The sequence below is a fragment of the Anas acuta genome, chromosome 22 (genome assembly GCF_963932015.1).
Source record: "Anas acuta chromosome 22, bAnaAcu1.1, whole genome shotgun sequence".
Classification (NCBI taxonomy): domain Eukaryota; kingdom Metazoa; phylum Chordata; class Aves; order Anseriformes; family Anatidae; genus Anas; species Anas acuta.
Window position 1 is genome coordinate 2,272,677 of NC_089000.1, and position 23,491 is coordinate 2,296,167.

General features: G+C 45.3%; 1 protein-coding gene and 1 long non-coding RNA gene across 9 annotated transcripts in view; one reads left to right on the forward strand and one right to left on the reverse strand.

The window, feature by feature from the left end:
- Window positions 1–863: 863 nt before the first annotated feature.
- TMCO4 (transmembrane and coiled-coil domains 4) overlaps window positions 864–23,491 on the reverse strand; it is a 42,213-nt gene continuing 19,585 nt past the window's right edge. For 4 of the 8 annotated variants that reach the window (XM_068658382.1, XM_068658380.1, XM_068658378.1 and 1 more), the window contains 6 exons: window positions 23,023–23,187; window positions 22,345–22,481; window positions 20,075–20,159; window positions 18,553–18,670; window positions 15,483–15,600; window positions 864–3,253 (listed from right to left, as the gene is read on the reverse strand). In XM_068658382.1, the coding sequence (XP_068514483.1) occupies window positions 2,939–3,253; window positions 15,483–15,600; window positions 18,553–18,670; window positions 20,075–20,159; window positions 22,345–22,481; window positions 23,023–23,187 (938 nt within the window). In that variant the 3' untranslated portion in view covers window positions 864–2,938. Of the gene's footprint in view, window positions 3,254–10,835; window positions 15,374–15,482; window positions 15,601–18,552; window positions 18,671–20,074; window positions 20,160–22,344; window positions 22,482–23,022; window positions 23,188–23,491 lie in introns of all 8 variants that reach the window. The other 4 variants (XR_011089445.1, XR_011089444.1, XR_011089443.1 and 1 more) reach the window with 4 other exon arrangements.
- Window positions 1,422–21,735, forward strand: LOC137843297 (uncharacterized). Its single transcript, XR_011089447.1, has 4 exons — window positions 1,422–1,548; window positions 15,853–15,963; window positions 16,513–16,718; window positions 21,360–21,735. It is a non-coding gene; the product is annotated as an uncharacterized lncRNA (long non-coding RNA).

Sequence of the window (23,491 nt, forward strand, 5' to 3'; positions counted from 1 at the left end):
CAACAGGTTTGGGGCTGCTTCAGTCCACAGAACATCGTGTCTGCTTGGAGTTTAATTCTCTCACCCGATTTGGACCGTAGCTGTCAGAGTTTCCTGTGAAAGCAGCAAGCTGCAGCATGCTGAAACCATCCGGTTTAATCATGAACAGCCTGCACCACGGGGGATTAAATCTGATGCAAAATGTTCAGCACTGCCTTTTGGATATTCCACAAGGGTGTGGGTGTTCGACTTGTTTGTGGCTCTCTGGATATCCTGACAGTAGTAAGGAAGGAAATCAGCTTCCCTTCAGCTCTCATCCTACAGCTTCCTATTTTTGGCATGACCGTCGTACTTTGCTCTTGACAATCCACGAGTTTTAAGATGATGCAATTAGAAAAGAGACATTTCTGTTCTTAAATCAGAATATTGACTTCCAAACGATAACGCCACCCCCCTCAACCCTCCTCAGAGCCATAAGCAGGGAGAATAGCGAGCAGCGTGGCCAGCGGGCCCTTTACAAAAGCACCAGTGAATGCTTGCAGCTAATTCCTCCTCAAGTGCCTTTCAGATGCAGAGTCGGGTTGGTAGTTTGTTGCTGTGCCCTCCCTGAACTCCTGCCCTACTAGCCTCGCTTCAGAGCTCGTGATTTTGGTTGTGTTCCTGAAGCCCCCAATCACACAGATAAACGAACACGATGCAGGGAGAAGAAGCTGCATGACAAGCAAAGTCTCATCAGTTTTCTTTCCACATTGCCCACATATGCTCCAGAACTGAACAAGAAGTGCTTGCTTCAGTGACCAACTTGACATTTATTTGCTACAAGCACACTTGCAGCCGATGGCTGGCCCTGTGGTCAACAATAAATGACCTCAACTCATCACAGGTTCAAGTATCAAACTGTTTAATACATTTTTTTCCCTATATCTGTGGCCAGATATTTAGCTTGGTCCTGGTATCAGGCATGAAGATAAATGTGTTCATCTGTCCACAAATAATTCTATATAAAAACATACATGGGCTGTAACTCCAGTTAAACCAGAGTAGAAAAACACACGATGGACTCCCCGGTCCCTCAGGTAACCAGTTCAGCAGACACAGGCTTCAGGAGATGAACAAAAGGAGCGTGCTGCCAGCACCCAGCAGCACTCTGGAACAAAGCTGTTTCTCCACGAGCAGAAGTTGTTCAGAACTTCAGCTGGTGAACTTCTTCAAGCCACATTTTAGGAGGCAGCAATACCATTCTCATCAAGCTACTTCTTTGTGGTAAGGCGTTCGCTTGTGGACAAATATTCTGATCCGGTAGAGGAATCATGCCGCTTTCCTACAGCCAACACTACAAGAGCTGACTGCAACGGGTGGGCCCTTGGGGGATCCCAGGACTTGCCTCCAACAGCCCCAGCCCAGCCACGTGCCCATCGTGCGTCGGAATCTGGAAGCTCTGAGCCCTCCTCGGTGGCAGGGCTGGGGAAGAGGAAGAGCCAGGCCCCATACCCAAAGCACTGCCAGGTCACGCTGCTGCCACGCTGCACCCAGAAGCGGCTGCACCTCAACTGCCCGAGGAACCTGAAGGTAAGGATTGCGGAAAGCTCAGGAAAAAGAGGAGAGGTTGGTAGGAAACCAGCAGCAGGGAGAGGGAGGACTCCATGAAGCAAAGTCAGAAGCTGCAATTGCACTGTTTCCCCTCGCGTGAGTCAATGAGGCCTTCCAGATCTGGAGGTGGGAGAGTATTTATACACAAAGGCACTTGGTTTAACCTAGAAAAGAACAAAGGTGCTCTCAGAAGGGGGTTTACCCTCTTGCCATACCCCTGCTAGGTTGCATTTTCTTGGGCTGGGCAGCAAAATAGGCCAGAAAAGGGTCTTTTAGGGAAGATGTGCTGGAAGATGCATGGCAGGGGATATAAAGCTGCGTCCCTATGGTTTGAGACTGGGGGAGAAGAGAGTGGATGCCAATTCGCTTTATGGAAGGAGGTAGAAATCAAGCAGACTTATGTTTATCCTATACCAAATATTAGTTTTATTTTAAGCCAATTAAAATATGTTTAGAGGGGGCTTTTGAGGCTGGAGATGTGTGTGGGACACAAAAACAAAAGCCTCTGTGGGTTGCTGGCTTGTGAAGCCTGGGATGAAGTTTCACAAAGTAATAAATCATGAAAAGCCCACTCTGCTTCTCCTGCTGTCTTTCACCTAGGGACCCAAAGCATGTTTCTAACAGTAATGAGGCCTCAGATACTCATCACCCTCAGCTCGCAGATAGGGAAACCCTCCTGTTGATTGGAAAGTGCCCAAGCCATGGCAGCAAACCTGCAGCAGAAAGGGGAAGGAAGCCAGGTGCCCTCAGCCTTTCGCCTTCCTGGTTAGCAGAGCTGAAGCGCGGACGCTGAGACACGCAGAGCTGGGCAGCCCGAGCCTGCAGCACACCTGGAAACCAAAATCCAAATCAACCACTGGGGGAATCAGCGAGAAGGCAGCAGCCCTTTCTCATCTCTGGGAGATGTCGTGGGCAGCTGCTCCCAAAGCTTCGATCCTGTGACACTCTCTGGGCCCTCAGAAGGGTCTGAAAAGTGCAGGTGCAGTTCCACCAGCTCTGCTGATATTCCTTCAGGAAGCAATGGACGGTGCTTTCAGAGCGCTTTTCATGCTGGCTGAGCATCCCTGCCCATCACAGAGCTCCGATTCGCCTCCACACAGGCCAGCTAACACGTGGGCTCGCTGAGGGTCTTGCTGCCTCTCCCGTCCAGCCAGAGCAGCCCCGCAGCTGCTCACAGCCCGCACGGGGAGCCCACCTGGTGCTGAGCACACAGCATCCACGTGTCGTGGAGGGTACAGGTCCGAGGGATGCCTCTGTGCAGCTGGAGCTGGACAAAATGCGTGTGGGGAGCAGAGGAAGGACTGGGGATTCGGTTTGGGGACAGAGAGAGAGAGAGAGAGAAAGAGATGTCTGTGCCAGCTCTAGAGGTTCAGTCTGTGCCTGCGCCCGCTGCCAGCTCCCCGTCTCTGTTCGTGTCAGCAGGCACAGAGCTCAGGTGTCCAGAATTCAGGCTGCTGCTGGCCGTGGGTGCCCAGGACCAGTGGCCACCGCCAGCTCCATCCTCCTCTTGCACAGTGTCTTCCTCTTCCTGAGTCTCACAGCCTGCTTCCTGCTGCGATTTCTTGGCTGGAGGGGGGAAAAGTCCGGCACTGGCCTTCTCCTCCAGCCGACACTCCTTGGTTTTAATGCCCACAGCTTTCAGGATCGTGTCCATTTGCTTCATGTAGTCCAGGTGGCCCTTGACCTACAAGCAAACGAGGAGTCTGGTTAGTGAGGAAGCTGTGGGGAACCCAGCTCAATTCCACCCTCTATCCCAAAAGCCTCCAGTGCTGTAAGAGTTGGTTTCAGCTCAGAAAAGCTGAAAGAGAGAGGTCTGAACAATGCAGTCCTGCATGGAAAAACCCTAACCTTGTGGCACACACTGCTCCTGGATTACTTTATCTTTGGGGGATGTATATTTAGGTGCTTGGTCATTGTACAAAACGGGACTCTGGGTGCCACGAGGGTAAAAGCGGAGGTGATCTCAGGGAGAGACTCGCAGGTAGGAGACGACTTGACTCAGTTCAGCTCCCTGCTCTCTGGTAAATCACATGTCCTCCCTGCGCCTTCGCTTTCTTGTAAAAGATTACCTTATTTCAATTAAGATACAGTCATTACATCAACAGCTACCAAGTGTGTAAAGGTTCCTGGCTGGAAGGTGCTGTGAGGCACTACGTGAATGTCCACTGAGCTGTCCTTGTGGGCACCATATAAAACTGGGAGTCCAAGAGTTTTAAGTTCATAAACCAAATTAAAGTCAACAGTGCACTGTTAAAAAAAAAAAAAAAAAAAAACACTGACATTTGACTGTAGGGTGATTTCTGTGATAAGATAAACCCTTCTGATGCAGCTCTTGGAATGTGTCCTTCCAGTCAGGGCACAGGAGGGAGAGAGAAAAAAAAAAAAAACTCCTCTGCAGTGCTAATTATTGTTGTGTGTTAAAGGCTACCTGGCTGGAAGGGCAGAGCCTGCCTCCTCTGCCATGTGTCTGAGGTAACTACAGCCCAGATCCTTCTGCAGACCAGCCTGTAGGTCTCCCTTGCTGTTCTCCTTGCAGCCAAAGCACCTTTGATAAACTATTTCCAGCAGTTTAATTCCTTCTTGACCCAGCCAGAAAGCTGTCCCAGGCATCACCTCTTCTTATTCTGCCAAAGCTTGCCAGAAATTAGGGAATTTCCACGCCCAGCACTGCAGTCGCAGTTTTCCTGGGACAGGCTGTGCTCACACAGATGGTAAGAGCTCTTGGAAGAGATTTCCAGCACACCTCTGCCCAAAGGTGCTGCGAGCCTCCTTCTCCGCAAGGGCAAAATCCAGAGCTCCTGGCCCGTTGGGTGAAGCAGCTTGTGAGCGGTAACATTTGGAGGCATTAGGACTTGGAGCAAACTAAAGGATTTAATCAGCACATTAGTAATGCAATATGTGACTTTAATCAGTCCAGATGGCTCAACGGGCTCGTGATGTTTTGAACAGATTAGTTCATTAAAATAACCACCAAAGGACGAACGGACTGGCTGTTAAGATGTGTACACTGTTCTCTGAAGAAGTATGAACCTTTTACTGCCCCAGAGGGGAGCCTGGTGCTAAAGAAGGCAACAAACACAGCGCTGGACAAGGTGGAGAGAAGTGAGAAGGTGATGGACTCACCGGGAGGGGTTGCTGAACCTCTTGGTTTGCTGGGTTCGGAAACCCTCCCAGTCATCACACTCCAACTGTCCTGGGCAGTGCTTGAGGATTTTTAAGGGGCTCGTTATGTTACCCACTCAATCATAGACATTTGTCACCCTAAGGACTAGATTTTCATAATTCCTTGGTATCCAGCAGCTTCCACTAAAGCAAGGGGGATTCCTCGTCCTTGAGCACCAGGAACACTGAGAGGTGATGGGTATGGGCACGCTGAACAGCTGAGCCTTTCCTCACACAGCTGAAAGGGAAGCTGACACCTCCCAGAAGTCTGCCCCTTACTGCAGATCTACTAATACCACTACATCTCCTCAAAGGAAACTCCCTTTTCTTTCCAGGAGAGTCCTAGGAAGGATTCCACACAGCCAGCCAAATGAGAGCACCAAGAAGCTCAATGGTACGTAGGGCTCTTCTCAGAAGTCTGCTACCCTGTGACACAAAGTCCTGAGCCCTCACTGAAAGAACAGCCAAGAAAATTCCTTGATACCTTCTGTGACACCCTTTTGGTGGGAGAATTCAGCACCTCCATCTCTCGAAGGCCTGCGCCCAGCTGCAGTCTGCAGGGCTGAGTGCTCCTGCTGGGGGGGTTGCGCTGGGGAAGGGATGGGAACTGCCAAGTCGTTCTAAGGGACAATAAAAGCTTTAAAGAGAACTAAACGATTGCTTGAAACTTTGTCAGAGCAAAGTGCAGGAGGAACACCAAAACAAAGGGAATGAAAAAAGCACTCTTGTAACCAAAGCAAATATATTGGGGCTTGTTACAAGGAAATGAAAACAGAGAGTTAGGTTTATCGGTGTGCTAAGGTGACTTCTCTCTTACATCTGCTTTTATGGTTGCCTTGACTCATGGGAAGATGCAAGCCGACTGTTTATACCCCTAATTCTGCTGCAGGACTGCAGCACTGCACAGAAGGATCTCCAAAGGCCTACAGCCCACAGCAGTGTTCAGGTGGATCTCTCAATCAGCTGAAAGGAGCCATCACTGCAAACAGTCTGGAAAGGTTTTTAACATTACATCAAATCAGAAGTGTCCCAAATGTCCTTGAGCTGTCTCTACAAAACTCACGTGGAACTCATCTTGTTCGTTGCAGCGACTGCCCCTGGTTAGTGGCACAAAAGCACAATTCGATTTATAGGCACTCTGAAAACAAACCCCTGGGCCTGAAATCAGCCTGCTGGTGCTCTCTGCATCATGGCAAGGAGTGAGCTCAGATGCTGCTGTCTCTGTTAGTGGGAGCAGTTCCACGTGGAGAGGGACCGGTAGGTAGAAGTCTTTGCTCATTGCAGAGCCACCTGTTTTAGGATCCTGTCTGGCCGATGTAAGAAACGGCTTCTTCATTGACAGCAAGCAACCAAGGCAAAGAGCGTAGACCTGTTCTGAAGCCCAGCACAGGGGGCTCTAAAAGCTGCTTGCTTTGCAGGTCTGTGTGATTTGCAAGAGCTCAGCTGAAAGCCCCCTGGCCTTCCTGCTGCCTGCAGAGAGAGATAAAGGACAGGACAACTGGCCTCTGCTTCCCTCCTGCTCTCCTTGACAAAAACCCGAAGCATTCAAGGAGAATTGCACGGGAACAAGTGAGGAATGCAGCACGAGCAGAGGGTTCACAGGTACTTCGCACAGCAGTGCAGGTCATTGATATGGCTGAGAATTGCAGCTCTTTGACTTGCTTTGAGCCTGCTACACTCAAAAAGCAACCCTACCATGCTGGAAAAAATATCCCCAAGTTAACTTTTCTCTCCAGAGCTTCCTCGTCTCAGCAGTAAGCAATGTCAATGAACGGCATCACATTTACAGGACTGCTTTCAGACAGATACTACCTGTTTTAATATAAAACATGACTTTGCACAGAGTGAGAAGAGTTAGCAGAGCAAGCTGCAGTTCCCGAGGCACAGACAATAACCACAGCTCACTTTTCAGCAGCCCTTTCTTCCCACCGGTCTGTGTGCACGTAATAAAATGCAACCTACCTCTGAGCAGCACATCGCGACGGAGCCAGCTCAGCAACGTTTGCTGTCAGTTCAGCTGTTTGCTTTGCTCTCCACATCAGACAGTGGCAGGGAGTTTGTTGTTCACAAAACAACAGTGGCAAAGGCTGCCTGATTGCAGGACTCCCAAGCCATGCCAGGTTATCAATCAAAATGCAGTCACCTTTGCCAAGCGGCAGGTGTCCCTGGTCAGAGTTTCTCCCACGTGTCAGCGTGAGCCTTAATTCAGGGTGCTGAGTGTGCCTTGCCTGACAGAGGACTTTCAGTCTTGCAGAACATTTCCTATCCTTTTTTCACAGCGTTTTCTGAAAGCTTACGGCAACGACCTAACACTGCTCAGCCAGAGCAACGGGGCTGGACTTGGACGTGCACACAAAAGCCGGTGGGAGAGCAGATTTCCACTATGAGCACCAGCAAAACATGAAACAAACCACAGAAGAGGCTGGGACTGAGCTAAGTTAAAACAGACGTAAAATTCCTGTTTTCATTCTTTGGAAGCAATGATTTCCTGAAGTGAGGACATGAACAAGTCCAGTAGCTGAGAAACTAGAATTTAAATGGATAATTAGAAAATGTGGACTGGGCATCCGTGACAATTCCTCCTTCCCACTTAGAGGTATAACCAGCTTTAGCAATTCTGGTTTCCAGCAGAGGAGAAGCTAATTACATTTGAGGAAATCTTTATGGAGCTCAATTTATTCTGTAAAGACTGCCAATGTCATTTACGTTATTCCCCATTCATGTTTCTATTTCTGCTCTGAATAGCTGATGGAATAAAGATCGGAACATGATTCAGCCACAGCTAACAGGCTTTCCTTCTAAATCATCCCTTTGCACAATTACAACTCTTGTGAATTGAATACACTGACCTGCCTGGGAAAAGTTCTTTAATTACAGTGACATTTCTCGAGCAAGACAGTAATTTTTTCACGCAGTCAGCTGGGACGTTACCCTCAGACAGAGCTAAGGCCAATTCCACAGCAATGAAATAACTTTTACCAGTGACTTTTTCTTTCAAGCTTTGAAATGCTCTGTGGGAACGTGCCTGTGTTGACCGTTCTGAGTAAACACCACTTTTTTGCTTGGAATCGTGCACTGCAGAAAACTCAGGCAGCTTTATTCTCAGTTCACCTCTGCCAGTTCCAAGAGGACTGCAGGGAGAGGAGAAGCAGAATATAACGAGAAAATGGAGGAACTAAATGGGGGAAATAAGTTTTAGATGTGTGAAGCCCTGCGGGGTTGAGCAGGGAAAAGCTGTACATCAGACAGGACTGACTGGACATTAGAGGGAGCTCTGTAAGTGGAGAATTAATAAGACAGCTCTTGAAAGAGGTTCAAGGGAAAGGTACCTCCACGAATGTCCTTCTGCTGACAGGCAGTGCACTCCACACCAAGCCATCGAGCCAAAGGTAATGGCTGCTTGCGTACATTTTTCAAGTGTTGCTGTGGATTGTATCTTTTTGCTGGTGCTCTCACTGATGACTGCCAGAAGTGGAATCAGCTCTTCTTTCTTTGGCTGTGAGGTTTGTGTGTGAGCATTCCCAATCCTTCCAGCCGTATCGAAGTTGCAAAACATGCCACTTACTTTCAGGGTGGAATAGTCAAATACTTATCTCTCTGTGCTAAGTCAAGTAGAAATTATTTAAATTAGATGGTGTAAGGAATGTCTTAAGAGGCCTGGAATATACTGTGCATATAATTACAGCAAGGAAATAATTTGATCAGAATATCTTAGACCTCAGAGGAAAAAAGATGCCTAGAAATAAAGAGTAGCTTGCTGTATCAAATTGGAGTGTTTGGGGGACCCAGATATCTGACATTGGAAACTACAGCAGTCCAGTGGTGATCCAAAATATCTGCTGCATTGATCAGGTCAGGATTATGAAGAATGTTTAGAAGGGTCCAGCTTCTGCAAATGAAGACACTGAGATGAGATTCAGTCTCCATAATGCAATGACAAAACAGGGTCTGCTCACCCATCCTCTCCCCTCCTTGCTCCAAGAATACACAAGATCTGGCAGCCAAACGTTACCTTTCCATCTTTGCAGCTTTCAAAACAGATTTTCAGCTCAGCTCCATGAAACAAGATCGGTTTTTACCAGCTGAGCCCTGGGATGCAGGGCAGACTGAAGCATTCTCCGAGTGGCTTCCCCAGGTCCTCTTCTTCCCTACTTAAGTGCCAGCAGCACTGAGACCATCCCCTACAAACCTCAGACCCAAAAAGTCAACCACCAAGCAGGCTACCTGACTGTTTAGACAAAACTGGGTCACAAACACCACAGATGGTAACCCCGCTAGAACAGGCATCGGTGGGCAGAGGAAACTGCTCCAAAGGGTGTGCAGCCACAGGCAGCAACTCGCCTTTGTGACGCTTTTTAACACTTAGGGTTTGCCATATTTCAAGACAATGTCCTGTTCTCAGCTCATTCATACCTTAATCTCCTTTACAAATCGATGGTGATATTACATCTGGGCGAGAAGTCTTGGCCATTTAGGAGATTTCACCAGCTGTGGAATAGTGCAAGCTCTCTCCTGAGTAACTCCATCTCCTACAAACCCATCGCACCTGGATATGCTGCAAGTTTAAGATCTGCCATGACCCTAACGTCCCTGGGGCAGCAGGCGGTGGTAAACTTCACAGTATTTCAGCTAGATTGTGAATATCAATCATACGTGCTGCTGTAATTGCAAGATCTCCAACACAACTGCTGAAACTGTGCTGCTACAGCAGAAAACCTCGCGTACACACTGTGTCAGCCAAGTCAGTCTTCCCCTTGATTAACACTCATAATTGGCTGTTGATACAGAATTTTCTTCCCATGTTAGCTGAAGAGGTTAGAAACGAAGCTCAAAACTGAACACAAAAATGATACCGAATTGTCATTCGTGTTCCAACACAAGACATGAAATAGATAAATTCTCTCCTCAATTCACCTGTGTGTGTTTTATATAGCAACTCCTGCAGAATCAAGCATTATTAACAACACTTCGGGAACACTCCCACTGCTTCTGCTGGAGGCTCTGCTCACATAACGGCTGCTGGCAAAGTCTGCACCTTACAAACCTGTTAACTGCAAACCTGTCAGGAATGGAGCCTGCACCGTCTGGCTTTATGGGAACAGTCCTATTTTCAAACTCAAGGTGTGCTAATGTGTAAAGTGTAAGAGAAAAATCTAAAAGATGGCAAGTAGTAGTCAGAGACCAAACATTGCACTCACTCACTCAGATATTGTAGAAACCCTCTGCAAAATGATACCCACGTGTTCCAGGCACAATGGAGGAAATGAGAAAATTCCTCCTATAAATCTGCAGCGAGGCCATGTTGTTAAGGCACCACACTGCTTCTCCGTGGCAGTGCGTATGCGAATTTTGGCACCAGATTTATGAAATAAAGGCTGAAGGACTGCTATAGAATGGTTCTGCTTGCCTTTTAGAAGCAGCTAAACATCCCCTGCCTTCCAAGGAGTATATCAAGATCAAGCAATGCATCTGTGCTGAAGCAAGGAGCGACACCAGCCCTCAAGTTTTTGTCTGTCACCAAGGGAAAACAAACTGCAAGTTATTAATGGGTCTATTTGCACTTGTCTTGGAGAAAGCTTATTCAGTTCCTTCCTCCATTCTAACGTATTGACATTGCCAGCACGCTCTGCTTGAATCCCAAAGAGAAAAATGGATTTAATATGTATTTAATGTGTGGTTATCAGAGCTCCCAAATGGGAACAACAGCAAGAAGGATCATAGAAAACTAAGCCACTGACAACTCCAGGGTTGCAAGGACACATGAAGAGGATGAAGCTTTTCCTCCCCAGCCAAAAAATGCAGGAACACACCCCTTATAGCCTCACAAACCTGTAGTTTTGTTTCCGCAAAGGCTTGCATGCCCTCAGGGAAGACAGCAGCAGCAGCCCTGGCCGGCAAAGAACTGCATCAGCAGTGAATGACCACAGCATTGCCCCTGTTGCCAGCTGACAAGGGGGTGAGAAGAAAAGAAGCATTTGCATCTTTGGGACACTGAACAGGTGGAAAAGAAAACCCAAGCTGGTTCCTTGGGAGGCACTAAGGCCTCCTTTCAAATTCTGATTTCTGTTCTGTTCCTTTCTTCCTCCCACCTCTTTACAATTTACCTTTCATTGATACTTGGAGGAAACTTCGGACACAAGAAGAGAACTTTTCTACACGATACAGCTGGACATACTGGAGGTGCTTCATAAACAAAATGGCTTTCCTTTGCGCAAGTCCTTGCAGAACGTGCTCACATTCTCCCTTCTCTGCTCAGAGGCCACCACCTCTCTCCTGAAGCAGCAAAGAAATCAGTTTGACATTAAATGATACTATGGATTTTTGTCAGGGGAAATCAGTTCCCCCATCACCGAAGAGGACTGGATTTGTCTGCTTTTCTGCATGCAGCTGTTCGAGAACACTCTTCAGCCTCCTTCGGGCCACTGCCTAAAGCTGAATTCTGCTCCTTGCTGTTGCTCTTCTGATCCTGTTCATTCCTGTCACCAGGGGAGGTGGCGCTGCTCATTTGAAACAAGTGGAACAGCGGGATAGTGAGACAGAGGCAGCCTGTTGCATTTTGAACTTCCCAGGATTCTTAATTAACCCACATTTTGTAACCACAATTAATTCTTTGTTTCAAATACTAGGAATACTAGAAATAAAAAACAGTTTAAAGTATTTTTTGTGGGGAAAAACCTAAATTACAGATGTGTCAAATCAGATGGATTTCACAAAAGTCAGACTTCTCATCTGCTTCTGCTGTGTATGTACCTGGTTGGTTGAAGACCAGACTGTTTGGAGTCAGTTTGCACTCCCTCATAATAGGAATACTCAGCTTCTCTTCTGAGAGTGCTTTTGGGAAGAAAGATCAGTTATTCTTGTTTGTTTTTTTTCTTTAGTCATTGTCATAAAGAGAGCTACTCCAGTGTTCAGTTACAGCAGCAAAGAAAAGAACAGGCAGAAAGCTTTTGAGGTAGCTCATATTTAAGAAGCAAAAGTGTGCTGGGGTATGATCCTGATTATTCTAAAAATGAGCTCTGCTCTTCTTCCCCTGTGCTGAGATGCTTCAGGAGAACATGGCCATGAAATACAGCAGCATGTTTTGCTGCTGTGCACCGTTACTGCAATGCTCAAGAGATTAAAAAAAAAGTACTCGTGTCCTCAGTCTGTGAGTCGTGTAGAACCCAGAGCTGGCTTCCACGTGTTTCTGGAGGGGTTTACTCTCAGGTGGTGTTTTTGTCTTGCCTTTATAGGAATTTATGAGCACCAGCAACAGGTAGGCAGCTACCATCCGGACCACGTGTGGATGAAAATTACAAACAGGAGAACTGAGCTGCCAGCATGCTCTCTACTAGTTTTTCCAGCCCTGCATTCCTCCTTCCCCCAGGCTTGCAGGTTTATCCCAAGTCCCTGCTGCAGTGAAATTGTCCAGAGAAACGTAAACTCTCGACTTGTGAGGCTCTGTGAAAATGCTCCGCCTGAAGCGATGACTCTGAGCGTTTCTGCAACATTCAGATGTTAATGCAAAATGTAACCCACAGCATCCCACTTGAACAAACAGCAATCTAATACACCACAGCTCAATTACTTCCTCGGTCTTTGTAACAGGTGCTGTCAAATAAATCTACTGAATAAATCAGTCCCATTGTAACCACTGGGAAGGCTCTCATAACTGCATTTGCTGAGTGGGAGGACGTTTTTTTCCTCTGTTTTTTTTAACTGACAGTCAGATAAAAAACATGCTAATCAAGAGAGATGTGCAATAAATGCCTTGGAAGTGAATTCCTGTTTATGCTGAGGTCTCTTAGCCCACCACTTGTTGGAAGGCTCTGATACTACCACAAAGAGAACCAAGCCCTCTGGGTCCTATCCATTTTTCCCCATGGATGGACTGTAAGATGTCGAAAGTACTGAAGCTATTTTTATATTTTCACACTCAGCGCTTTTGCATCATCTGTGCTTTATATTCCTAGCCCTGCTTGTTATTCCTAATCCCTGGCTGAGTTTCAGTGGGACCTGAAAGGCTCCATCCCCGCAGATGTCCTTGCTGGAGGTCCCAGCAGGTGAGTGGCTGTGCACCTCCTCTTTGCAGGTGCACCCAGGTCCTCTGCAGGGTCCCAAAGTCTGCAAGGGCTGATGACAGAAACAGAAGTGAAGGAATGACAGATCCGCTCATCCCGGTGCCTGCCCATTGTGGTGAAAAGCCTGCAATTAAGTCTCATCATTATTGTTCTTCAAAAGCAGCGAGAGCTTAATTGAAAAGCAACCCTGGTTTTTTAGATGCTTAATTTCCACTGAAGCTGAGAATCAGCTGCACTTTTCTGGTGATGTCAGGATGCAGCAGAGCCCTCTGCAATCCCTTCAACAAGCCAAAGCTCAATGAGAAACTCCTAGAGGGACGTGGTAAAGCAATGGGTTCCGCTGGGTTACCCCAAAGCAGCAGGCACTCACAGGATAATACTTCTCAAGCAACACCAAGCCCTCTGCATCACTTCAGGACCCTTCTATGGAATCAGATGCACATTTTGGGTTCCAAAACTTTCCAAATAAGCCATCTAAACTCAAGGAAACTTCAAATGTTTTTTTCTGGAATTTAGGAAGAGTCAAAAACAGGCTTTACTGGGAAGCTTAACCCTATGGAGGTCTTTTAATACTCTGTACGTGAGACATTACAGTCCATTTCTCTGAAACATGCACCAGAATGACAAGTCTACTGCAAGGCAGGTATCTAATCTACACGTGAAAAGAAGTATGTACATTACACTGTACATATATGATGATCCCCCCTCCCATTATCTCTATTTTGTAGGACAGGCAGTAGGATGTTCTCTGACAGGCAGGCGACTGGGCTTGATGGATATTGGTCTGAATTACTGCAGATGTTCTGATGTTTTGTCTCCTTTACCAGAAAAGAGTTTATTTCAGTAAAGGGCCTCATATTCAGCAATTGTTTTATCAAAATTATCTGTCTATATTTCTATTATGCTGCTGCACTCTATTTGCAGGAAAATCCATTTTTGCTTTCTTGCCACTTCTTACGTAGTGCCCCTGAATATTCCCTTCCCCCTCTCCCTTTTTACTTTTAAAATGTTCATCAGAATGCACTGCATTTCTCTTCATAAAGCTCCATGCTCAGGAAAATGGAACAAGAGAATGACAACTACTTAATATAGGTGTTCCCCGCCGCAGAGATTGCTTTTTTCTTTTCCCGGCGCTTTGCAGTAAGATTAAACAAGTGGAAGTGTCAGCTCTTTCTGAAATGAGAACAGTCTGTTGGCATCCTGCAGCACGAACACAGATGCACAGCAGCAGAAGATAAGCAGACAGCAGCTCTGCAACCATTATTCCTTTAGCTGCTCCTTTGGGGAAGAAATGGAGAGGCTGCTACGAGCCAGGCAGGGTCAGGTCTGCAGGACTTCAGGGGGGTTTGAAGTTCAGGAAGCAGAATGTCAGCTGCAAGAGGGTCTCTGAAGAGAACTCAGAGAGAGGAGAGTAATGTAGACTAACCTAACAGGGAACGTCACCCTTCTGCCATCACCATTTGAATTCTTCTGCCATTTTTCTTTTAATGCCATCGACAGATGTCACTGCCTGCAAGCCATGACAACTCCAGGGACAGTGAAAAGATGATTGTGGTAGCCTGTAGAAATGCTAACCAAGAAAACCCAGTAAAATGCAAAGATACAGGAACAGCTACAGTGCTGGACCACATTTAAAAACCCTCTACTTCCCTACAACCCTCCCACTTCCTTTTGGGAGGTTTATATTTTGGTCTGTGAAGTCTATATTTTATCGGTACGGCATTAAGCCCCATGTTTTCTGGCAAGGGCCGTACATAGCTCAGTTATAATGAATGAAATGAGCTGGTAACAGTTGGGTATTTATAGGCTCAGCAGGCTGGTGCTCCAAAAAATCTGAAACCATTTCAAAGCACCCTTGGCTCCAGAGCAACATCGACAATCCTAGCAGCCTGTGGGGACATTCAGCAAGGGTCACAGCAGGAAGAATGACCATGGAAGTACCCTAAGCTTTCAGCTGAGCATCTCCCAGGCCAGTTCACAAGAAAGTGAAAAATAAACTGAATCATTAAGATGTGGAAAGACAAGATTGCACATCCAAGATTCTTGTGGATATGAATACAGAAGCCAGGTTCTGCATGATTTGCTAAGAGCTCACTCATGAGTAATGATGAGGCACTGAGCTCACTAGGTTGTGTGTGATAATCGAGTTGAATATTGCCAATCATTAATGACACCAGATAGCTTTGAGGAAGCCAGGTGCCTATCACGTATACAGGTGAAACTGGTGAAATGCTTCCTGCTTCCTGAAAACCTACCCTCCAAAACCCAGCAGCCCCGCAACCTAGCAAAGCAACCACTGACACCCGAAGAGCCCTGTGCCTACCGGCAGGTTCTGGCACCACGGTGTCAGTGTGGCCCAGGGGACCAAGGTACGAGGACCAGGAACCTGCCCCCGCATGAACTTGAATGGTACGGAAGGCGCCACCCAGATAAGACTGCAGGTTTCACCTGCTCTGCGGTCATGTGTTCACGTTACACATTTCCCAGCTGCAGATCCTGCCTACCTGCCAACCCGAGGCTTGCAAGACAGCAAGGCCTTTTTTGGGAGAATAATGATCTTTTCCGTCTCCGCTGTGAAATATCTTAGAACAAAAAAAAGAGAATCTAACAGCAAAGGCAAATTCTAGCTGGTTACAGTGCTGCAAGCAAAGGACAGATGGAAAAACTGAAACTAAACCAAGTTGTACTTACGACAGACGAGAGGTCCATGTTTACCATCCTCCTGTCATCCAAGTCAACTGGCTGGAGACCAGCAACATTGAGCTGGACGGAGGAGGTTCTGTACACAAAGCCCAGCAGCCAGTCCCCCCTAGGAGCAGAGCAAAAGAAGAGCATGAATAAATGCTGGTGCTAAACCCAACACAGCACGTGCTCACTTGGAGCATGGGGAGAACAGAGGGGAGAACACAGATTCCTGGGACATAAGAATGTAAATCTTAGTTTAGTCCTGATCCATGGGGGTAGTTCCATTGCATTTGGTGGGTTTACGAATCTGACCCTTCTATTTATTCCTGCATCAGCCTGGAGACATTAATACATTCACGTTTCATCTTTTGAATAGGTAGACGTTCTCCAGCCCGCAGAGAGCTGTGAACGTGAGGAGGTCTACGATGCCAATATTGCTGACAGAAATGTCAACGATGAAGCCCCTCAGAGTGCTCCTGATCTGTAGGTACTGCACAAATACACAGTTTCAATGACAAAATGAGCAGGGTTCTGTCCCCACTGTGAAGCATTGCCGTAAATCATTGGGACAGTTGCAGGGTAGACTCTGGCATGACGAGGGAAGGTGATCTATCCTTTGGAAATCCATAATCTGTTCTCCTGTGCAGAACAGCCTAAAACCCAGACACTTAAATACCACTACAGTCTGCAGAGCAGATTTAAGCTGGATGTGAGTGGCATGCATACTCTGTGATGGCAGCAGATGAAATGCACAAGCACAAGAGACTGTTTCTGGCTGCTCTTGTTCACTCTAAAATGGTCTGTGCTATAAGGTGCAAGTGAAGGTTGCACAGAGCTCTGCAAAATCCCTGCGACACATCCACACTGCATCAGAGTCACTGTTTGATCCACTACCCCACTGCTACTGAGGCACGGGTTCCTTGAAAAGCTCGTTGAATCCTTAACTACAAATTTAGTTAAGGTTTTCCCCTAGGCATTTGTAATCCTGCTGTGAGATCGAGCAGGACAGCCCTGACAGCTGGCTTTCACTCCCCAGGTACTTCCAGATTTCAAAGCTGAAGGAGACGAACTACAGTGGACTCAAGCTCAACAAATTGTGCCCAAATGTGATCTTGCAGGAGGATTATTCAGTGTAATTCATCTGACCTAAATACAGTTACTCCTGAAGTGACAGAACGAGGACAAAATTTATATAAGCGAGAGATGGGAGAAGGAGGTGGAGGTGGGGCTTTACCACGAAAGGTTTGTATAACCCATCTCTCGTATCTAACATCCTCACACAAACTCTGTCTCTCAGTTACCTCCTCCAGCTGCCCCTCGTGCTGAGTAATGTTCAAACTCAGCAGTTGAGGGCAAAGCAGAGAACTAATGTGTAATTTTTCCTGGCAGTCTCCTCACCTGTTTTGTTTGTTTGTTTCCTATTTGTGAGCAGCAAGCTGTGTTTTCTGCAGCTTTTTTTTGTTCAACATTCAAGTCAGGGGCTAGCCAAAGCCAAGACACTAACCAAACTGCTGCACATGCAGAGGTACAAACACACACGCTGTGTTATTCCAACAGTACGTGCAGGCATTGAAACTATAACAAGATGATTTCTTTTATATTTTAGAAAATGGAGAGGTGGAGCTTTTTGCACTGAAATTGATACTTGTGTAACACATGGAGGAGCAATATTCCCCAGGGCAAACTCAGTTATATGCAACAGATATTCCTAAATCCCAGTCACTAACAGACAGGAGGCAGTAATTGCTTTTTCCCTGTGTCACACAAAGACAGACTGTAACTGGTGTGCACATCCAGCACCCATAAAATCTCCTGTGAGCCAAAAAGGACAAAAGCAACATTATTCAGATGTTTCAGCAACATTATTCAGACGTTTCATTATTTCATATGGGATTAATGATTTTTTTTTTGAATGCTTTTAAATCCTTTAATTCTTTCTTGTAAGTTAATACACTATTTCAGGTGCACAGTAACAGTAATTTTTCATCTTATACACATGTGAGACATACGTATGTGTGTATGGAAAATGCCAACAGCATTTGCAACTGTCCTTGATCTCTGGGTTTGTGGCTTTATAAGCTGTCTTTAATCACAGTTACATGTTCTTTGCTAATCTTGCCTGGTTATTTCTCAATTTATTTTCCCATGCTCTTGGTCTTCACTGCTTCATTCCTTCATTTTCACTTCCCTCTTCTAATTGTGCTGGTAAGCAATGTCCTTGGTCCTTGTCACAGTTATCTTCCAATACAGCCATTAGGTTTGGTACCGTCACTTGAATTAATAGCTTTTGCACAATTGCCTCAGCTGCTTCTGGCCTCTGAAATTCCCTCTTCTCAGCCAGCAGCTCCCACAGCTCCGCAGAGCAATGGTCTGCACGGTTTTAAAAGGCTGACTTTTAGTTTCAAGGTAACCTTTCTATTCTTACACATCTGTAGTAAATTTGCAATGGCTATTCTAGCTGTCCCTCCTTTGTAGGTAAAATATCTTGTTCATGTGGGCTATCTTGACCAGAAACTGCGTCTAGATATAAAAACTCCAGTTTGCTCAAGCTCCTTCCCTTGCATGGCAATTTTCACAATTGTTCTCCATGAGCACCACCTAATGAATTGTACCTCAAAGCTTTAACAGATTTTAATTCACTTTCTTTATTTTTAACTGTCAGTGAACTTAAAGGCTGCATTTGTAGACCCTTACATAAAGGTGAGATTTAAGGGGGCAGCAGAACATGTCAAATTATTCAAACACTGACCCAGCTTCAAACTGCCACAACAATACAATGCTGCCACAGTACCAACAGGACCTACATACTGATAACCAGCATAACTGTGCAGCACAAAGTCAAAAGCTGGATACAAAACAGCCTCAAACCGTCTCCTGCAGACTGTCATCTCCAATTAATCTGATGGAGAGACCTCTGGAGGAAAGAGACTGGCACTGTTGTCTCTGGCACTACTGAACCAATGCACTCACCAGCTGAACAAACATTGGCTTACAGAATGTTTACAAGGGATAAATGCACAAAATCATTTCAAAGTGACAGTAGCGTAAGGAAGCAGGGAACTACACACGCACTGACCTGCAGTAACCATTTATGATCCTGCCTGACACCACTTTTGTAAGAGCTTTCCAGTACTTGGCTTCACCTTCCACTGGAGCTCCCAGTAAGACCACATCTTCAATGATCCCCTGCGAGTCTGTCAAGGTGAAAACAGAACAGGTCAGATTTAGAAGCTGGATCAGAGAACACACTTTACACATACGTGAAGGAATGGTATATTCAGAAGTGCACTACAGAAAAAACATCTTTCTGTGGTTTAAAGACAGAAACAATGAAAAGGAAGATCTTAAGCAACATTTTACATAATTATTAAGCGTCTGCAGTTCCAGTTGCAATCAGTAAATGTGAAAATTAGAGACCCTGAGACAGTGAAAAGAAGTGGGCTGATGGCAAGAGGGAGAAGTGGCCTGGCCTCTGTCCAGAAAGAGGTAGTTCAAGCAGCAATATGGAAAGTTGCTTCCACCAACCTTTTGATCTGGGTTTGTGTAAAGCTGAACTATCACATTTTGAAACTGGTGAGAGGCACTGACATTCTGTACAATGAGAGTGTGTTATAAATGAAGCACAATAAACTCTTCCCACAGCCAGTCCTCATCTCAGATGAGGGGCATCTCAGCCCCTGCCATTCTCAAGACACAAAAAGAGTAGATCTAGGGTCAGATTAGGATCTGGGTTCTGGCTTCCGTGTAACTCCATTAGGATCGTTCTGGATTTGATTTATTCTGAGAACAGAATTCCTATATTTGAGGACTTCCATCTTAAACCAGAAGTTAAGTTCTGGTATACAGCTGTCAACAGTAAAAGTGCTGACCTTCACTGTCCTCACTTGACTTTATTCCCCCCTTCCTGGACTTTATTGAACATTTTCTTTTATAAAGCTCCTTATTAATTAGACTTTCTGTGAGGATGAACAGTTAATGAATTAAATGAGCTACGTAGGGGGGAAGGCGGGCTGCATATGCACACTCACTACTGACTCAACTCCAAGATGCAATTTACATCAACTGATCATAATGATTTTATTCTTATTCTAAATTAAAAATAGAATCTATTAATAAACAGGACCACAACGGGTAATAAATTGACAGATGGTTTTATACTTGACTTTGGGGGAAAATTGCCATGAAAATAGCAGATGACAGCGGTATTTCAAAGACTTAAATGGAAGGGAGGACTCATGGAACCAGATACAACAGATACAGAGAGCTGCCAATACAGGCAGAGCATCCTCTGCCAAGATCACAGTGGCTGTGGGCAGCTCACAGACTGATCTAGGAGTCCAATGGCACAAAATGTCAAGGTTGTTGTATAGACTGCTGCCCAAACCATGCTGCCAACCACACTGGAAGATAGCAAATTTAATCTACTGAGCTGGTAGATCTGACAGAAAAAAAAATGGTTCCAAATGCATTTCACAACCAGATTTTTAGGTTTCTGTTTGATCCTAAAAAATTCAAGCTCTCTTTCAGAAGAATTTTTCCTGTTGGAAGAAAAACGTCTGTAAGGAAAATGAAGAAAAGGATTAAAAGGTGAGGTTTACCTTTTTCTTGAGCCATCTCCTGCAGACAGAAATAAATGACTCTGGCACCCAGACTAAAGCCAATCAGTGTGACAGGTCTCTTGCCCTAAGAACAAAGGGAAAGAGGAAAGACCATCAAATACTGTACTAGACCAAGAAAGAGAGTCTGGCCACAGGATCCCTAAGACCCTGACATGCAGAGCTTCTGCTTGTGCATGGTCTTTTAAATGTGAGCAATTCTGTCCATTGCAAAGGGATTATCTATCCCTCAAGTTTTGCACAGTTTTCAGAGCATCTTTGATGCTCAATTCAGAGCATCTGTATATTTTGTATTTTTTGATACTCTGAAAATCAACTGAAAGAACCCAGTGACAAGACGTTACTCAAACAGAAATGAACCAGACACTCACTGTTTTGAAATTTCCAAATGAAGTCTAATTCAAGAAGCAAAATGTTTTTGGAAATGTTTTGATAAACAGAAAGAGACGCTGTAATACAAAAATATTAGTCCCCTCTAGATTTGAGACTGAATTGCAGCAGCACTGTGTGACTGTCATAAAAATGATGTGCAGAAAGCTTTTATTTTGAATAGCCTAATAAGATTTTCTTTAAGATCAAAGAGAATTTAATCTCAACAACAATTAAAAACGGTCTTTGTATTAACCAGGGAGCAGGTGTGATGTCTAGGACTCCCTAGGCATCACGCTAACTAGTTGTAGCTTCTGCAGCACACTGAAATGCGTCTTTTCACAAAAGCTAATGCTTAAAAGGCAGTAACAAATGCCACCAGCAAAACAAAGGGCTTGTATGAAATAAAGTTTATTGTCTTTCCCAGGATTGTACTTTTATGAGAAATCAAGTTTGTTTCTACTCTGCTGTTTCACATTGTTATTGATGACATGCAGCTCTGGGGCCACAGTTCCTACAGGGCTCCTCTGTAATACATCCCGGACTGGCGTGGCTGTGAGACTAACACGGAGCCAGCAGAAAACAGCTTTCCCCTCCGTGCCAGTGGTAGCCCAGCAAATAATGGCAGGCTTTTCTGGGGCAGAAATGGCTTTTGCAAACCTTCTCAGGGAGGCTTCTCAGGTCTGTCACTTCTTACAGGTACCAGCCCACTCCACTTCTCTGTTTGGGGTATTTTATTTCACCTCTACTTCAAGCTTGCATCCCATCTGGACACATATCTTCTTCCTTGACAAGTCCTCAATACCCTGCTGTTTCCCTTTGCTCCCTTTGCAGTTTGTGAATGCCCTCTGCTTTTCTCTCTCTCATTTTAGCTCATACTCTGCCTTTTGTTTCACAGGCTTCCAACAGAAGCACAGAATTACTCACCATAATTGTGCCTGTGCACCTACGAAGTACTTACTTGAGTCGCCTGAAGGGCAACATCCATGTGAATCTGTGCTCACAGCCGCTTTCATGTTGGTGCTTCACAACTGCAGCAATGCAGGGAAGTGCAAGTGCGTTTACTATAATGGCTCAGTGTGTGCTATCTTTGCTTGCGTGCCTGATAAAAAGACTGCGAGCTCCTGAGATCCCTTCCCCACTACTACCCCAGTTTAATTCATCCCAAGAGAAGAGAGCTGTCAGAAAGAAAAAAAAATCCAGGTCTTCTCGTTCTGTTTCAAAGGATTCTGTTTGCTACCTTTCAGTGCTGGATTTTCCTCCTTAACTTTGTTTGCAAGAATACTACACGGGATTTGTCATAATTATTCCAGAATTAAGTCTAATGAAAGCCTGCGTAATTAGAGCTGAGAATCAATAAAAGTAGAGAGAAGCTGGATTCTTCTATTAGATTATTCTATATGTGTTCTGGTATCACTTAGACAAAGACACAGCTCATGCTGCATCTGATGCTAAGAAGTATTTTCTTATACTGCTTTGCTGTGCCTCTGAATTCTCAGTGAATGCTTTTACCACTCTGTATTCTCCTTTCCACCTATCTTCTGTTCTCAGATTTTTCACTAGGTGAGTTGCCCGGCTGCTTTGTGACATGCTGAAGCTATTTATCTACCATGACCTGGATCTCTCCTTCATTCAGGAAAGCTATGGGTTAAATGTAACTAATCTTAGCAGGAATTCTCTGATTAACTTGGGACTTCCTGCTTTTCCTCACTGAAGTAGATATATGCAGGTCACCTTCACGCATCATTTTTTTCATTTTATGAATAATTTTATTTTCCCAGGAAAGATAATATTTGAGAGTGAACAAGCATCACTATAAAACCTCCTTCCCGTGGGCCAGATCTCCTCCAGACATTATTCCTGGATAACTTCTAGCCGATTACCTGCTGCCGGCTGAGCAGTATATGTGCTAGGTGTTTGCCTACTTCAGCAGACCGATGGAGGCACACTCCCCAGGGGTTGTCGATGACACTGGCAACAGTCAAGAGCGAAGTTGGCCAAGTCAAGGCCGTGACAATACCTGCAACACACAAAGCAAACAGCACTGCACAGTCACAAATCTGGGCTGCTCTTAGGAAATGTAAAAGGCAAGACAGTTCACTGAAGTTAAAAGCTAAACCTAGGACCTTTTGTTATTTTCAGTTCTTCTTTCTCAAGAGCTGATCTGAGAAATGTTTTGCTAGACTGAAGATAAGAAAGAATCTGGTGTTCTGATATTGAGGCAAACAGACTCCATACATGAATGTATCTTGGATGTTTGAAAGGTTTATGTAAAGCACTAAAACACAGGGTAATAATATAGAGAAATAAACACAGACACACGTAAAGAAGGGTGTTTCCAACCGTAATTTTAAGACCAAGTCAATGACACAGAGGCAGAGCAATCCAGGAAAAATTATAGGTGTGGCAGAGAAGGTTCTCTGGTGATTTTTGCAGGGCGATGCCAATACTGCCAAAGGAAATGCCTTCCCAGATACCGTCCTTGTTTAGGAAAGCTACTTTAAATAAACACCAGTAGTGAAACTGCACAAGAGTAGATGTGATATGATTTAGGTTCTTACCTGACAAGACAGTAAGTTTTAGGGCTTCTTGTGCCATCATGTTAACAAACCCATTCAGCAGGTAATCTAAGGTGTTGCCAAGCTCCATCAGGTACTTGGATTCCCAGGCCAGACAGTACTGCTCACTCGACTGCAGCAGGCTGCTCCATGGTGCTGTGAAGCTCCCTGAGAAAAGTCACAAAGATGGAATTCATGTTGACAGAAAACACAACAGTGGCTGACTCCTGGCAAGATGAACCCAATAAAGAGTGAGAAAAGAACCTGCAGAGCACTGGAATGTCCTGTGATACTCAGGAATCATATTTGAAAATACTGTTAGATTTCAACTCCATTTTTCCACTATTTTACAATAAATTTTGGCTTTGTAAATAATCCCACAGCTTTAGCTGCTTTGGCAAAGGCTTCAGTATGGACAGAGATACTGCATTCAGGCTTAGATTTTGTGACCCGTTCAATTACCTTAGAGACT